This window comes from Malania oleifera, chromosome 9, assembly GCF_029873635.1.
Source record: "Malania oleifera isolate guangnan ecotype guangnan chromosome 9, ASM2987363v1, whole genome shotgun sequence".
In the NCBI taxonomy this organism is placed as follows: Eukaryota; Viridiplantae; Streptophyta; class Magnoliopsida; order Santalales; family Ximeniaceae; genus Malania; species Malania oleifera.
This window is the reverse complement of record NC_080425.1, coordinates 46,967,385-46,984,111: the sequence shown is the minus strand read 5'-3', so window position 1 is coordinate 46,984,111 and position 16,727 is coordinate 46,967,385. Positions and strand designations below refer to the sequence as shown.

Sequence of the window (16,727 nt, the reverse complement as noted above, 5' to 3'; positions counted from 1 at the left end):
CGAAATTGTCCAATTCCAGCCTGAATAAGACTAATACGTAGGTACTTTTTCATAGGCTTACGAGAAACATAAGTAAACTGAAATACTTGTTTCTTAAATATAAAATACTAGCTCCGTAAATATGATAATACCCTAGGATCTTGAAGATATAGTTCTAATGAAAGTACCATAAATAAATGAAGAGAACTGAAATAAAATCCTCCATGATAGCTGCATCAATTATATTTGTTTTTTTAGTGGAAACCTCTCATCAGATATTGTTTCCTTTGGTGGATTGTTTTTTGGAGGGGGGAATCTTCTATCTCTTTTTGCCTCAATATGGGTAAGTTTATCAGACATATTGGGAGGCCATGCCATATTATATTTCTTTGTATATCGCATTTTTGAAATTGAAAATTTCCCTCTTTAAAAATCTACTATGATCCAATGACAGCGACAGACAGAAACAGATAGAGAATTGAGGGAGAGACGGAGAGAAAAGAAGAGAAGAAGGGAGAAAGAAGAAGAACCTGCTGGACAGAAACAGGGAGTTGAAGACAATGGAAAAAGAATGAGGAGGAAGACAACGACATGAGGAGGGAAAGAGAAAATAGATGTGATGGAGAGGGAGAGGGAGAGAGAGGCTGTTATGGGAGAGAAATTGGCTTGGAACTCAATTAATCATAAAAAACTCCTTATTCTTGCATTATAAGCCTATATTTATAGGCAACTGAAAAAACCTAAATATAAAACTAATAAAAATTGCAAAGCAACCCCAAAACGATCAAAAGGTAATTAACAATTATCAAAATTAATAAATATCCCTAAACTAGTATAAAATTTCTTAGATCTATTCCTTCTATAAAACTGTTTAAAGGGCAAAAGTGGTCCTCTGTCACTCCATTTGGATCAAGGAATTGTTTGTGAAAATGAAAGGAAAGGAAAATAAGAAGGAAATTGATTCTCCATTTTATTTTCTCTTTCCCAAACAGTGTTAAATTAAAATTTTATACTAATGTGAGTAAAAAGTAATATAATCCAAATGTTAGTGATTGATGTGGAGTTAAATTTGCATATGTATGTATGTATGTATGTATGTGTGTGTGTGTGTGTATATATATATATATATATTTTTTTTCTCCTTGATAACCAAGTGGGAAAAGGTGGATTCCTTCGTATTTTCCTTTCCTTTACCTAGCGTTCCAAGTGTTAAACGGGCCCCTCATGTTTTTATAAAATTATTTACTCATTTAAACTATAAGAAAAATGGCCTTAAATGGCCCTGGTGGAGGCCTTGATGTCATGGCATGCCCACCTTCTTGATATCCCAAAAAACTGGTCTTGTGAGATTCGCGCTGTTCTGCCTCTGAAATTTGTTCTCTTTCCTTGCTCCAAAAAATAAAATAATAATATAAATAATGCTGAAATATAAAATATATAGTTTAAATGGAAAAATTATAGTAAATTTAAATAATTCGTTAGTTTTGTTTTCAGTTAAAATTTTGAGTTGAACCAAACCAAAAACTGAAAAAATAAGATTTAGAAAATTTTATCAAACTGAACGTTAGTTAGTTCAGTTAATTGAATGGTGTGCAGCGGTACTTGTCTGGGTTGAAGTATTGAAGATTGATTTAGGCAGGAATGGGCGAACCCGGGTTTTGGCCCAGTGGTTCGTTGCCTGGCCCCCTTTGGGGAGGTCCAGGGATTGAATCCACTTGGCGAGTATCCTCCCAAGGTTTAAAATTGAAGGGGGGGATTTTAGGCTAGGGGTTGGGGGGGGGGGGGTGGTTTTGTTTGCTTTGGTATGCCACAGCCTTGTCCTTATATTCAAACAAAAGAAAAAAGAAAGAAAAGAAAAAGAAGGCAGGAGTGGGCTGGCTGACATAAATTCAATGTGGGGGTTTATCTTAGTTGGCTAGTTGCTTGGTTTGGCAGCAATCACTTATTATTTAGGAGTTGTCTGGGGCTGATCCTTGGATATGGTCAATTGAGATAGTCCTTAGGAGGTTAGATAGGTGGAAGGATGCTTATTTTTACTTTGGGGTGATTCAAGCTTGTTGTCCTGAGGGGTAAATGGCTTTGACACCTTTTAGAACTCAAGTCCTCTTATGGAATTCGTCCAAATGGTTAGGATCTCCAGTTGGGATTTTTGGATTACATTTTTTTTATTCCTTGGGTGAAATTACATCTTGGTAATGGGGGGATAATTCAATTCTGGGAGGACCTTGGTTGGGGGATTCTTGTTTCTAGCTTGTTGCCTCACTTGTATGGTATTTTACTAATTTCCATAATGCTCCTACGACGGTCTTTCTCGACTCTGACAGGAGTTCTTGGAACTTCTTCTCTAGGAAAAATTGACTGAGAAATGATGATCTTGTGCATTTGTTAAATATTTTAGATTCAGTTCATCTCTCTCAAAGGCTGGACTGAAGGGTATAGACTCTGAACATTGGATGCTTTGGAAATATTTTTTCCTCGCAATTTCTGTCTATTCCTTCATTTAGCCTTGTGGAAATATTACTGACCATTTACCTTTTTTACTCTTTTATTTGGAAAGCTATGACCTCTTCGAAAATCTGGGCTTTTACTTTCTTTGTGGCTTTTATTTGTAGCACTAAAAATTTGTTGCAGATGAGGAGGCCAAATAAAGCCTTGTCTCCAAATGTCAGTGTCCTTTGTTTTCAGAATGGACATGGGTGCTCACATTTTTCTGCGTTTTCTTTCTCATGGTATATGTGGAATAAAATTGTATCATATTCTCGATGAGAGGTGAGTGTACCCTTCTTTGGACAGGCTTTTTCTTCAGAATTTTGTGTTTTGGTAGGCTAAGTAGAGGAAATGATGCAGAACAGCAAAGGAACTCTGGGATGAGAGAATATGAGAGAGGAGGAAGAAGATAAGGTAAGAAGAATAAAAATGGAAGAAGGAAAAGGAGAAACAGTATGTGGTGAGCGAGGGTAGAGAACACTGTTGCTGAATGCAAATTTGATAAAAAATTGTCTCAAAACATACAATTGCCAAATATTAAATTCGAGCAATATACTAAAACACATAATTACAAAGCGACACATAACAGAAGAGAAGGTAGAGAACACAATTTCTGAATGCGAATTTGATAAAAAATTGTCTCAAACATACAACTGCCAAATATTAAATCCCAACAATTTACTAAAACACATAATTACAAAGTAACACGTAACAGAAAATTATACATCACAAGGTCTACTTCATGCAAATTGCCCTAAATCTACCCTGAAATTAAGTATGCCCAATAGGCAGCATAAATGATGAAGGCAGTCCTTACTGAGGGAGCTTTTTTGGGAGTGCTTTGTTAGCAATTATTTGGCTGGAGCAGGATGCTAAGATTTTAAAAGGCTGAAAAAAAATTTCTCAGATTTGGTCTGGAGCAGAATTATTTGTCTTGCCTGGCCTGATGTTCTTCTGATGGGTTTCAAGGGCTGTCTCTTGTAGATATGCAAAGAGATTGGAGGGCTTTGATTCACTGATATCCTCTGTTTACTGTATTTCCCCAGCTTTTGGAGGACCTCTTGTGTAATGCAAAACTCCAAGTGAGAATTGTGCAAAGTACTTGAGCCTCACAAGGGTGGTTCTACTTCTTCAAAGGTTCTTTTGTTTGCTTTTTCCTCCCTATAATCTTTTTTGTGGAAAAAAACCAGTGGCACTCCAAATTGGCTTCGTAGTCCTTTTTATGAATTCTGCATGTCAACTTTTTTACAAGCAAACTTCAATCCTTGGCCCAGTAAACACCAAATGGAAGGACAGAGTGACAGACACATCTCATAGGTTACTGAGCAAGGTGAAGGAAATGAATGACCAAATATCCATTTTGTCCGCGCATGCAACTTAAGTTGGGTGTTAGATTCCCCCTTTCTGCTGTGTGATCGATTGTGAATATCTTGTTTCATGCTGGTCCAAGCAAAGGAGACTTTAGTGGGGACTTTTGGGCACCAAATCCTCTTCGATTTGCACAACAGGCTCTTCATTCAACGACAGTTCTTACTACTTGTAAACCTATCAAGCTTTATTTTTTATCGCTCAAGTGAGAAATTGCAAGAGAGGTGCTAGGATTGGAGAACTCTCCCACTCATTCCCTGCCTTCCAGCCTTCAAAAAAAGAAAAAATAAAAAAAAAAAGAAAAGAAGAAAAAAGGCAATGTTCGCAACATTTACCGCCAATTCTGTGCTACTTAAATTTTGTCAGTTTCATCTCTGCTTTTTTTAAGTGTTGATAGGTTTTCAGATCTGCATATGCACTTGATATAATCAATCACTCTCATAGCAACTTGAATTGTAACTGCCCATTTTTCTTATCGTGAAATTGTGCATAAAGATGTTATTTGTGAGCAATGCATAACAATTGTTGCAATGGGTTGAAGAAAGACTGTCAATTGAGTATTTGTATATTTAAGTCTCAATAAAATCGATATATAGTAAAGCAATAATGTTAAATTCTGGACATTTATGATGGTATTAGGGTGGCTAAGTCACTTTTTTGTTCATTTTCCAAGTGCTACAATGTCGTGTGTAATTCATCTGAAATGGTTGACCATCTGCTGGTGCTTGCAGATAAACCACCAATTCAAGAACTCCCTCAGTTTTTGGAATTTCAGCTGCCTAGACAGTGGGCTCCTGTATTCAGTGAGCTTCCTCTTGGTCCACAGCGGAAGCAACAGTGCACTGCGGCTTTGCAATTCAGCTTCATGGGTCCCAAGCTTTATGTGAACACAACTCCTGTAAAGCTTCTTCTTTGTCTGATTATTCATTTTTTTTTTCATTGATTGCATTGAGTACTTGGTCAAGAACGTTTAATGTACTCTATTAATCTAGCCAAGCATGGTCCTGAGATCTGTAACCTATATACAGTCCTGGCTTCAGGCAATTTTGCATAAGGTGGCTGCTATCAGTTCTGAAACCTGTGCATTTGCTCTTTTTTGACAGCCTGAGACCCCTGATGCTTTATGATCCAGCAGTGATCTGCATCATAAATTCATCATTCAAGTTCCAAAAATGGGATGTTTCTAATAACAGTATATAGAGATTTTGCCATTATGAAAAGGCAGAAAGTGCCATTTTCATGATTTTGATGGTTTTTGTTGACCAGCTTATTAACATGCTACTCAACCCAACCCCCCAACCTCTAAACCATAGACAAAAGACAAGAAGACCATAAAAAGTATTTAGATCCCTTTTGCCGAGTTCTTTCATTTCCTTTGCATCTACTGATCAGGATATTCAGGTCTGTACTCAGAAGTTATTTTGGTTGTGTTTGTTCCTATTGTTAGAAATAACTTTAATCCATAAAATCTAATAACCCAAGATCATCATGTTATTCAATTAAGAAAACTAAACGCGGAATAAATACTTGGATCCATAGATGTGTCTGATTTGATTGTGTCCAACAACCTTTAGCCGAGAGTTTTGATTTTCCACAGTCAAATCCTTAATTGCCTCACTTGTGTTCTTCTATTTAGATGGGGAAAAGAAAGAACGTGAAAATTGTTTTTGATTTGACTTGGGGACTATAGCTCTGTTAGGTTTTCCTTATATATTAGGTTATTTTAGAAGTGCATTTGTCCTAAATTAACTTAGTATTGAGTTTCTACACATTGCAAAGTCTATACCCAATAGATGTTAAAATAGCCTAGTAACATAATGACTTTTAATATGTGAGCCAACAATAGGAAATTAAAATTTCATAACAATCTCCCACTTGGGCGACACATAAATATCGGAAACAATTACCATCGTTTCTGGTATAGAAGTTCCTATAAAAATGGGAAATGCCCTACCTTTGAGTGCGGTTTGCTCCTTACGAGCGTTGTTTTTATCTACTATTATCTAAAAAGAATCAAGTTATTAATACCAATTGAAGTGGAGGGTTTCTCCAAACAACAAGGAGCTGGGTCAACTATTATATTACCCAAACCTTAAGTGTACACAATATGACTATTATCCTTATAACATCTCCTTATTCAATCTTGTTCATCTCATATAGCAACATGGGATCAAAGCGGCATTCATTACGCTCAAATTCGTAACTAAACCCATCAATGGTCACCACACCAATACACGCAATGGCATAGATCGTGTATGGATGTGTAGCATGGTAATATGCTTGCTCCTTACCCTTAACATGCATATCTCAATTGGTCTTACCTTATTCCTTATGAGATCAACCTTAGTTCCTTAGTCCTTAGCTCTTCCAAAAGGAAAATAACATTCAGAGTCACAAATACATAAAAATGCATTCCTTTATTACTTTATTTCTGCAGAAAATAAAAACAAATACAAACTCCCACTAAATAGAAATAGCGTCAAACAAGATGATACCCATACGAGCAGTGTGCTCATGAAACACCTTGGGCGGTAAACCCTTGGTGAGTGGATCTTCAACCATGAAGTTTGTCCCAATATGTTCTATCGACACTTACGACTCTAAACCCTTTCCTTTACCTCTAGAAACTTGATGTGAATATGCTTTGACTTGGTGGAGCTTCTATTGTTATTTGAATACAACAATGCAGACTTATTGTCACAATAGATCTTGAGTGGTTTTTCAACCCCGTCCAAGATATGCAGTCCCGTGACAAAATTACGTAGCCAAATTCCTTGATTAGATGCCTTGTGGCATGCTATAAATTTTGCTGCCATGGTTGAAGGAGCTATGAGAGTCTGCCTAACACTCTTCCAGGGAACAGCACCTCCAGCCAGCAAATAGATATAGCCCGAAGTGGATCTCTTGCTGTCTTGGAATCCAGTGAAATCAGAATCAGAATACCCAATGATCTCAAGTTGATTTGATTTCATGTAGGTGAGCATGTAGTCTTTTGTTCTCTAAAGATATCTCATAACCCGCTTGGTTGCCTTCCAATGATCCAATCATGGGTTACTCAAATATCTGCTTAAAATTCCAACTGTGTATGCCAAATTTGGACGCGTACATACCTGAGCATACATAAGACTCTCTACAGCTGACGCATGAGGAATCTTCTGCATTTCCTTCTTTTCAACCCTAGTCTTGGGGCATTGACTGAGACTGGACCTTTCTCCCTTAGCTATGGGTGTATCTCCTGGGTGACAATCTTTCATGCCAAATCTATCAAGTACCCTTTTGATATAGCTCTTTTGTGATAACCCAAATATATCTCGAGAGCGATCTCGATGTATCTGAATTCCTAATACGAAAGAGGCATCCCCAAGATCTTTTATATCAAAAATTTTGTTCAGAAATCTCTTGGTTTCGTGCAATAAGCCTATATCACTACTCACTAGCAATATGTCATCAACATACAAAACCAGTAATATAACCTTGCTCCCACTGACCTTATGGTATACACAATCATTGATCGAATTTACCTTAAAATCATACGAGATGATTACTTGATGAAATTTGTGATACCATTGACGGGAAGCCTGCTTGAGCCCATAGATGGATTTCTTTAATTTGCATACTATATTTTCTAGATTTCTAGAAATAAAATTTTTAGGTTGCACCATATAAAACGATTCATCAATGTTGAGAAATGCTATCTTTACATCCAACTGATGAAGTTTTTAAGTCCAAATGAGCCACCAATGCCATTATAATCCTGAAAGAGTCTTTCGATGAAATCGGAGAGAAAATCTCTTTATAATCAATGCATTCCTTCTAAGTGAATCCCTTAGCAACTAGACGTGCCTTATCTCTCAATATTACCCCTTGAATGCCTCTTGGTCTTAAATATCCATTTGCAACCAATGGGCTTCACACCTTCGGGTAATTTGACGAGATCCCAAACGTCATTTGCTTTCATGGAATTCAACTCATCATTCATGGCATCAATCCACTTTTGAGAATTAGAACTTTATTTGTCTTGATTGAAGTTGATTGGATCATCTTTCACCGCAGCTATGTCAAACTCATGTTCTTGGAGAAAGACAATATGTTCATCTGAAATCGCACTTCTCCTTTCTCTAGTGGATCTCCTTAATGGCATCACTTCTTGAGGTTGTTGAGTTTGCTCTTCTGGAGCAATATCCTCATTTTGTGTAGGGAGTAAAATGATATTGTCTTGTATTGTTTCTTTAACACGTTCAATAGCAATACTAGGAAGAGAAATAAATTCCTCCTCAAAGACAATATCCCTAACCTTATCTTCTCCCACAAACTCAACTTCCTCAAGAAACTTAGCATTTCCCATCTCAAAAAAGGTCCTTGTCGAGGAAACTTAAAATTTATAACCCCTTGACCTTTTAGTGTACCCAACAAAGTAGTAGCTAATTTTCCTTAGGTCTAGTTTCTTTTCATTAGGCCTATGAGACCTAGCCTCAGCCGGCCAACCCAAAATATGTAAATGCCTAATACTTGGCTTTTTGCTAGTCCAAAGTTCATAAGGAGTTTTAGCTACTGCCTTGCTTGGCACCCTATTCAGTATATATGCTGCAGTCTTTAGTGCTTCTCCTTAGAGAGATTCTGGTAAAGAAGAATAACTAATCATACTTCTTACCATGTCCTTAAGCGTCCTGTTTCGTCTCTCAACAACACCATTCATGCTAGGTTTCCTTGGCATGGTGTACTGCGGAACGATACCGCATCCCTCGAGGAATTTTGCGAAGGGTTTTGGACGTTGTTCTCCTAATCCGTCATATCTACCAGAGTATTCACCACCACGGTCAGATTTGACGGCCTTAATTTTCTTGCCTAATTGGTTCTCAACTTCGGCTTTGAATGCCTTGAACACGTCTAGAGATTGTCTTCTCATGTATCAAATAAAGGTACTCATAGCGCGAGTAATTGTCTCTGAACGTGATAAAATACTGCTGTCCATTCTGAGAAGCTGTAGGGATGGACCACATATATTATTATGTATCAGTTCTAAGACACCCGAGGCTCTATTGGCACCTAAATTTCTTTTGTTTGTCAATTTTCCCTTAATAAATTCCACACAAACTATAAAGTCTGTTAAGTTAAGGGGTTCCAGGATTGTATAAATTCCATTCTTTGTTTAGAGATGTGTCCTAACTTCTTGTGCCATAAAGTGGCGGAATCTTCCTCAATTAATTTGCGTTTAGTACCTCGTGAACTTATATGCAAGGACTCATTATTAGAGGCAATAGTATCTAACATATATAAATTGTTAACCAAAGATCCTATTGCAACCAAATTTGAATATTGAAAAAGACAAAATTTATTATTTCCGAAAAAAAACATGAACAACCAAATTTATCGAATTTAAATAACAATCTAAATGTCCCAATTGCCTCAACCTCAACTTTATCGCCATCGCCTAAGTAGATGAATCTTTTAGCATCAACCGGCTTTCGGCTTCTTAGGTAGCCTACACTTATGTGAGTAGTAGCACCTGAATCTACCCACCAAGTATGTAAAAGTATTTAGCCAAATTAACTTTAGAACAAACTAAAGTTAGAAGCGTACCCTTCATTTCCCTCCAAGAGGCGTAATCAGGATAGTCCCTCTTGAGGTGGTCTCCCTTCCTGCAGAAGTAGCAACCAAATTCTTGGTCTGGTTTCTTTTGCAGTTTTCCTTGGGATGTTCCAACTGTAGCATCCTTGCCTTCTTTCTTTTGTTATCTTTAGAGGAAGTTGCTAAGTGAGCACTTTCTATCTTCTCACACATAATCTTTTCCTCTTCTTGCACACAATGAGCAATGAGCTCATTCAAAGTCCACTTATCCTTCTGAGTGTTATAACTCATAGTGAACTGATTGTATTGTGTAGGAAGGGAAGTCAAAACTAAGTGCACGAGCAACTCATCAGACAACTCTAACTTAAGTTCCTTTTGCTTTGAAGCGATGTTAGACATTTTCATAATGTATTCCATGATATTACTTTTTCCTTTATACCTCATTGAAACAAGACTAGCCAAAAGGTTGCTTGTTTCAACCTTTTCATTTTTTTGCAAAATGTTTCTGTAGTTCCTCAAGGAATACCGTAGCATCATCCTCATCAGACATTGTGTCCATGAATGCTTCTGAAACAGAGTGTTTCATGATCATTAGACTCATGTGATTAGAACGCTCCCACCTCTCCAAGTTCCTCTTCATATAAGAGGTACTTATATCTGTAAGGGTGGGAAGCCGTTCTCTCCATAGTGCAAGATCCAGATCCATTCAGCCTAGAACAATCATAACGTTCTCCTTTCAGTTCTTAAAGTTGGAGCTGTTAAGCACTGGAATGTAATTTATGCTGGCAGAAATCGTAATAACAGATGCAGTAATTAAATGCAGAACAAAATCAAACAAAATGCTCAGTCATGATTTACAAGTCATATTATATTCCTGAATGAGTTCCATATATACATGACATGTATATTAACAAATAAAAGTGGGCCCCATCTGAAGATACCTACTACAACATTAATATTCTATCTTTGGACAAAAATATTAACTTGTTAGTGGTATCCTTCACATAATGATCAAATACTTACAATAAGTCCTGTCAAACAACAAGCTTTTCTTTGGACCAACTTATTATTCACATTGAAAACCTAACAATTGTAAGGTATTTATCACTACAAGTATGCAAGTTGTTTGGCCAAGCAATGACATTCCTTTGGGCCGATCATTACTCGCACAGACAACACACATACGTCCCTAATGTTTCAATATATATGCATCTATATAATAGAGGTTACTTTGACAACTTATTACTTCAATGTACTTATACTGAAACACTAGACATACACAAATGACCTAAGGAATTTTTTTTTTTCTTTTTCAGCCGATGGGCCCTGAAGAATATCATTTTTTTTTCCCCTATTTTGATTGGAATTACTTCAAATCGATCCCAAACCTAAAAAAAAAAAGCTCAAATTAGGGCTAGAAAACATGATTTTAAGCATGGCGAATAAAATTCCTTTAACCCTAAAACATGTTGATCCATAAAATCATGCAACAACACATCAAATGTAGGTTTTCTTAAAACTTTATTATGCAAAACCTAGATCTAGGGTTTTAATACAATCAATATAATTCCTGTATTATTTATTTATTTATTTAAGTCAACAGTCACCCACATAGTGGCCCCGTCTCAAAAATCAATATCAATATCATTCGTAGATCAGATCATGCACAATTTCTCAATCAACAATATTATTAGACTCTGATACCACTTGTTAGAAATAACTTTAATTCATAAAATCTAATAACCTAAGATCATCATGTTATTCAATTAAGAAAACTAAATGCAGAATAAATACCTGGATCCATAGATGTGTCTGATTTGATTGTCCAGCAGCCTTTAGCGGAGAGTTTTGATCTTCCACAGTCGAATCCTTAAGTGCCTCACTTGTGTTCTTCTCTTTAGATGGGGAAAAGAAAGAATGTGAAAATGGTTTTTGATTTGACTTGATGACCATAACCCTATTAGGTTTTCCTTGCATACTAGGTTATTTTAGAAGCCTATCAGTCCTAAATTAACTTAGTATTGGGTTTCTACACATTACAAAGCTCATACCCAATAGATGTTAAAATAGACCAGTAACATAATTGCTTTTAAATATGTGAGCCCACAATAGGAAATTAAAATTTCCTAACACCTATGGGAAACTAGTTTGAGTAAATTAAATTAGGAAACTAAGGATACTTTTGTTAATTCCTAAAGGAAAGGATTTTGGGAGGTTATTATTAGTAATTTTTTTTTGTTTCTGAAAAAAGGGTTAATCTATTATTATTATTATTATTATTTATGAAGCTATTTGACTAACGGTAATGATCAAACTTTATCATAAGGGATGGATGCTTTTGTGATATTATGAAGTATTATCTTTATCAAAGTGGAAGGATTTTAAATTTATTTTTTTCATCGAATCCATAACAGGTTGATGTTGGTAGAAGGCCAGTGACGGGCCTTCGGCTCTATTTAGAAGGCAGAAGAAGTAACCATTTAGCTATCCATCTGCAGCATCTCTCCTCTCTTCCCAAAGTCTTCCAACTTGAGGATGATCCAAATCATAACTTCTGCCAGGAGTCCTATGATCATAAATACTATGAGAAAGTTCAATGGAAGAACTTTTCTCATGTTTGCACTGCTCCTGTTGAATCTGATGAGGATGTTTCGATAGTGACAGGTGCCCAGTTACAGGTTGGGAATTATGGCCTCAAAAAAGTTCTCTTCTTACGACTGCGTTTCTCAACTGTTTTAGGAGCTAGAATGCTAAAGCATCCAGAGTGGGACGGATCACCAAATCTGATCCCCAAGTCCGGTCTCATATCTACTTTAATTAGCCATCACTTTACAACAGTTCAAAAGCCTCCTCCAAGGCCAGCTGACGTAAACATAAACTCTGCCGTATACCCTGGAGGACCGCCAGTGCCTGTCCAGGCTCCTAAACTTTTGAAGTTTGTTGATACCACAGAGATGACACGCGGGCCACAGGAAACTCCTGGGTATTGGGTTGTTACTGGGGCGAGGCTTATGGTTGAGAAGGGCAGGATTTCACTACGGGTTAAGTACTCTCTGCTGACTCTAATATTACCTGATGATGAAGTGGAGGAGCACTAGAAGAGCTTCCTGTTTTTTATCTACTCCTGAAAACAAGAGAATTTAAAAGGGTACTTTGGTTTAAGCAATTGTAGAGGACAGAGAAGCGGGAGATGCACATAGGCAAGCATTTTGAAGCTGAAGCTCCAAATTCGGTGAACTGGCGAAAGCTTACAAATGGTAAAGGGGAGCCTTGAAAGTATTCAAGGGATCAGGGATATGGAAATGTTGTATTATCAATTTATTTTTTCTTTTTTATTTTTCACTTTTTTATCCATGTAATTTTGTGTCTACATTGTAGATTCTTCACATTGTGCTCGTCATTTGATTTTTAAGGTATCACACCCTTTGCTTGCCAATATTGCCCAATGTTTTTGGTTTTCTTGCCCCATGACGAGCAATTGGGCAATGTTGTATTTGCGGGCCCTTTGAATCAGGGCTGATCTTCTGCTAGTGGTTGATTGATTTATTTCACAGATGTGCAGCCTACATCTATATCATCTTTTCCTTGGGTGAAGTTTTTGATGTCGAGAAAAGTTCTGCTGGAACTATGTAGCATTAGCACTTCTTTTAGGGTGTCTTGTTTATGATGGGCACGCCAACTATCGCTACATATTTCAAGTGTCTGATAATTTTAAAGTGTATTTTCAATATTATATGCATCTCTCTTTGTATGGATGCAAGAATTTTCCCTTGTACAACTCATTTTTTTAACTGAAAATTTATGAATATGCAAAGAAATAATAAAATAGGATATTAATCATTTTGCATGTTCATCCCATTGTACTTGACCCTCGTCGTATTGCAGCTGTACTCGCCACCGGTCGACTCCGCCAGAATTTCTAGACATGGTTTGTGCCTTTATAGAGGCGAGTTTCTCATGATTGGATACAATCCATAACTTGCCGTAGGATGATCAAACTATACTTGTTTATATAGCTCGATTTGTCAAAACAATGGTCCAGAGAAATGATTGAAGTATTTGCTCTTTCAAAAGCACATTCTTAGCTGCAGCTTGGGTTTATTATTCCTATTTGTAGATTGTATTTGTAGATTTTAGGGTCCCCCTTCAGCCCAACTGCACTCTCCACCCCACCTTCCCCCATATTCACCTGCCCCCTTCCTTCCTAACCACCCTTTGTTGTAGCCACCTTGAGTAGCGCTTTTTTGCTTCATGTTTGCATGTACACTAGTCTAGTTTATTTCTTCGATTTTTACTACAATTTTGTATCATATTAGTGCATACGTCGCGTTAGTCTTGTGCTCCCTCGATCCTTCATTGATTTCCCACCAATCTTTTACTATGGCCCATGATAACTCTAAGATGATCTTCAAGTCCTACCTCGTTGTCTTTGTATCGTTGGAGCACAAGTGTTTATGGTCACCAATAGTAGAACTAGTTTATAATGTTCAATGCCAAACAATATCAAGAGTAGCTACATAGGTATTACTTGAGTTTAGAAAATACAATTTGAGAAAAACATATTTTGAGGATGAGGCTTTTTATGTCCCTTAGGCTTTAGATTGTGCGCAATGGTCTTGCTTCGTAATTGAACCTTTTATCAAACAACTCACAAATCTTGAATTCCATTGGAACTCTTAATCAAGTTGATTCATCGTCTTGCCTACTAGGTGAGAAATAAACCTAGAGTAGTTGATTCTTTGTGGGACACCCAACCCACATTGACATCTTGTGAGTACAAACTAATTATTGGTATGTTGAATAATGTTGGGCTGAATTTAGATAGGTATCCTAGACCTTCCTCATTTGAGATGGTCAGTATCAAGACCAATGTCACTGAACTCATAAAAATGATTTTGGTGACTTTGCCATGAGAGTGAAGGTGGATGACCATACATTTGATGGGCAATTAGACTCCTACACTTTTGTGGATGACCATACATTTGATGGGCAATTAGACTCCTACACTTTTGGTGATAGGCTAACCTAGTTGGAAGATTATTTTTGGAAGTTCAATGTTTATTAGTGCTTATTCACTAGCATGAAGTTACATTTTTTGGCATAGGATCGCGCGTGATAAGAGAGCCCTTTGATTTACCTCCCATTGCCGTAAGATGATAGAGACCCGACAAAAGAATATATCCTCACCAAAAGCAAGACACTTAAACGAGCAAAATAAACATGTGTGAGTCAACCTTTAGGGAATGCTTGGTTCATTGAATGTCTATTGTTAATATTAGAATTGAATAAGATAAGAATGCAATATATTATATAAGGATATAATCATTTAGAGAAAAAGTCACTTGCATATAATATTGCATTGTTCCATACAACATGGAATAGAATAGGATTGAAATAGACATTCTCACAATATTTAGGGCAAAAGACACTTACCTCCCTTGAGTTTTGGCAAAAAGACAGAGACCTCCCTTGAAAGTTTCAAAAATACCACAAATCTCCCATGAGGTTTTAAAAATACCACATATCTCTCTTGAAGTTTACCAAAAAGGCACAGACTTCTCCTAAACAAACTTGTCTTTTTGCAAAATAAAAGGGGAGATTTGTGTCTTTTTGAAAAATCTTAGGGGAGGTTTTTGGAATTTTGAAAATATCAGAGAAGATCATTGTCTTTTTGCCAAACCTTAGGGGAGGTTAGTGTCTTTTGCCGTAAAATTTAAGAATAGTCATTCCTTGTCAATTTGATGTAATGAGCTCATAAAATTTTTTTCTTATCATTTGTTTTGTGATGACAACTGATGAGTGCATAAAAGTATGAACATTTCTTTTTCTTGTTTATTTGCTAATTTATAAGGACAATTTGAATATGTTAGTGGTAATTTTCTGACTTGAACTTCATTTTATAAAGTTTTTAATTCTAATTAATTTTCAATGATTTTTATCATAGGAATGAAGTTAAGAAGATTTGGACGTCAACCCTTAGCATAAATGAAGAAGATTAGCCACCTCGATTGGACGAAAGAATATTAGATATGATAGAATCTTGTTTTAGAAGAGTCTCTGTGCACCATTCATTATTTTCATCATAACTATCTCATCCGATATCAATTTTGGGGATTCAAGTTGTGTTAAAAACCTTACATAATGGGCTACAATTTATCATGAAATAGCCTTTTGCTCATTCGAACTTTTACTAGGTCAAAAATGGGTTGCTATCCGAGCCCAAAATCTTGAAGTTATTTATTCTGAATTTCTTTTATTTTTTGTTTTTAGGGTTTTGAAGGGAGAACTATATATATATATATATAAAACTCTTAGTTTGAGTGGCTGTCTTGGTTTTGTGAAGGTTTTCTTTAGAGTTTATTTTTCTTTCATCTTATTATGAGAAACTAATTCCCTAGCCTTGGTTAGGGATGAACTTGATTAAATAAAGATATTTCAATTTGTTTTTAGTTCATATTGTTGTTCTTTAATGTTTTTATGTTTTCTATTTATTGTTCATCAATTATTATTATTTTTATTTCGCGTTTGAATATTCATATATCTGAATCTCTTCATAGATTCAGTCATGCTTTTTTTCATAGAATTGTAAGGATCCATGAATATATTCAAGACAAACTATTAATTTTGTTACATGACTCCTCTACTGCGACATTGTCTTAGGATATATTGTCATCATTAGATTTTGTTAAAAAATTTAATAGCTTTTGAGTTTTTAACGAGATGAATAATATTTAGAAAATTTACTTTTGAATTTATCAAAGATTTGTAATTCTATATCCTGATTGGGGATTTGGGATGTGAAATCTCCGGTTGAAAAAACCAATGGATTAAAAATAGATTGATTATCTGATTTGTGAGAGGAATTCTCGATGCCTTGGTTCTTGCAAACTTGATTTTTCATCTACAAAAATAATCTTAGTTTTTAATCTTTGTAAAAAGAAGTAAGTTGTTTTTTTTTCTTTAAAAATCATTTACTATTATTTTTATTTTGATTTGCCCATTTGTGTTCCTTTTTCTATCTCCCTATGGAATCGACACCCCAAAGCTGTGCTACAACTACCACATTATTCTTTGGGCGTAATCAAATTTTGGCATTGTTGCCGGGGAGACGGTACAACAAGGAGCATTGTGAGGAATATATTTTACTGAATTGATTCATCAAGGGCAGTAATCTCGTTCCTCTCTCTGTTATTTTATTTAGTTTTAGTTTTATTTATTTTTGTTTAGTAAAGTAGTTTATTTTTATTTTTATTTAAGTGTATGCATAGGTATAGGGACGAATTAGGTAAATTTGCAAAGAGACTCGACATTGATTTTGATACGGA

General features: G+C 36.0%; 1 protein-coding gene across 1 annotated transcript in view; it reads left to right on the top strand.

Annotated features, from left to right (window-relative positions):
• The window catches only part of LOC131163992 (MACPF domain-containing protein At4g24290), a 53,990-nt gene extending 41,152 nt beyond the window's left edge, over nt 1-12,838 (top strand). Inside the window, exons 6-7 of the mRNA XM_058120858.1 lie at nt 4,566-4,732; nt 11,817-12,838. Coding sequence (XP_057976841.1) covers nt 4,566-4,732; nt 11,817-12,500 — 851 coding nt within the window. The 3' untranslated portion in view covers nt 12,501-12,838. The remainder of the gene's footprint in view (nt 1-4,565; nt 4,733-11,816) is intronic.
• Nucleotides 12,839-16,727: the final 3,889 nt, after the last annotated feature.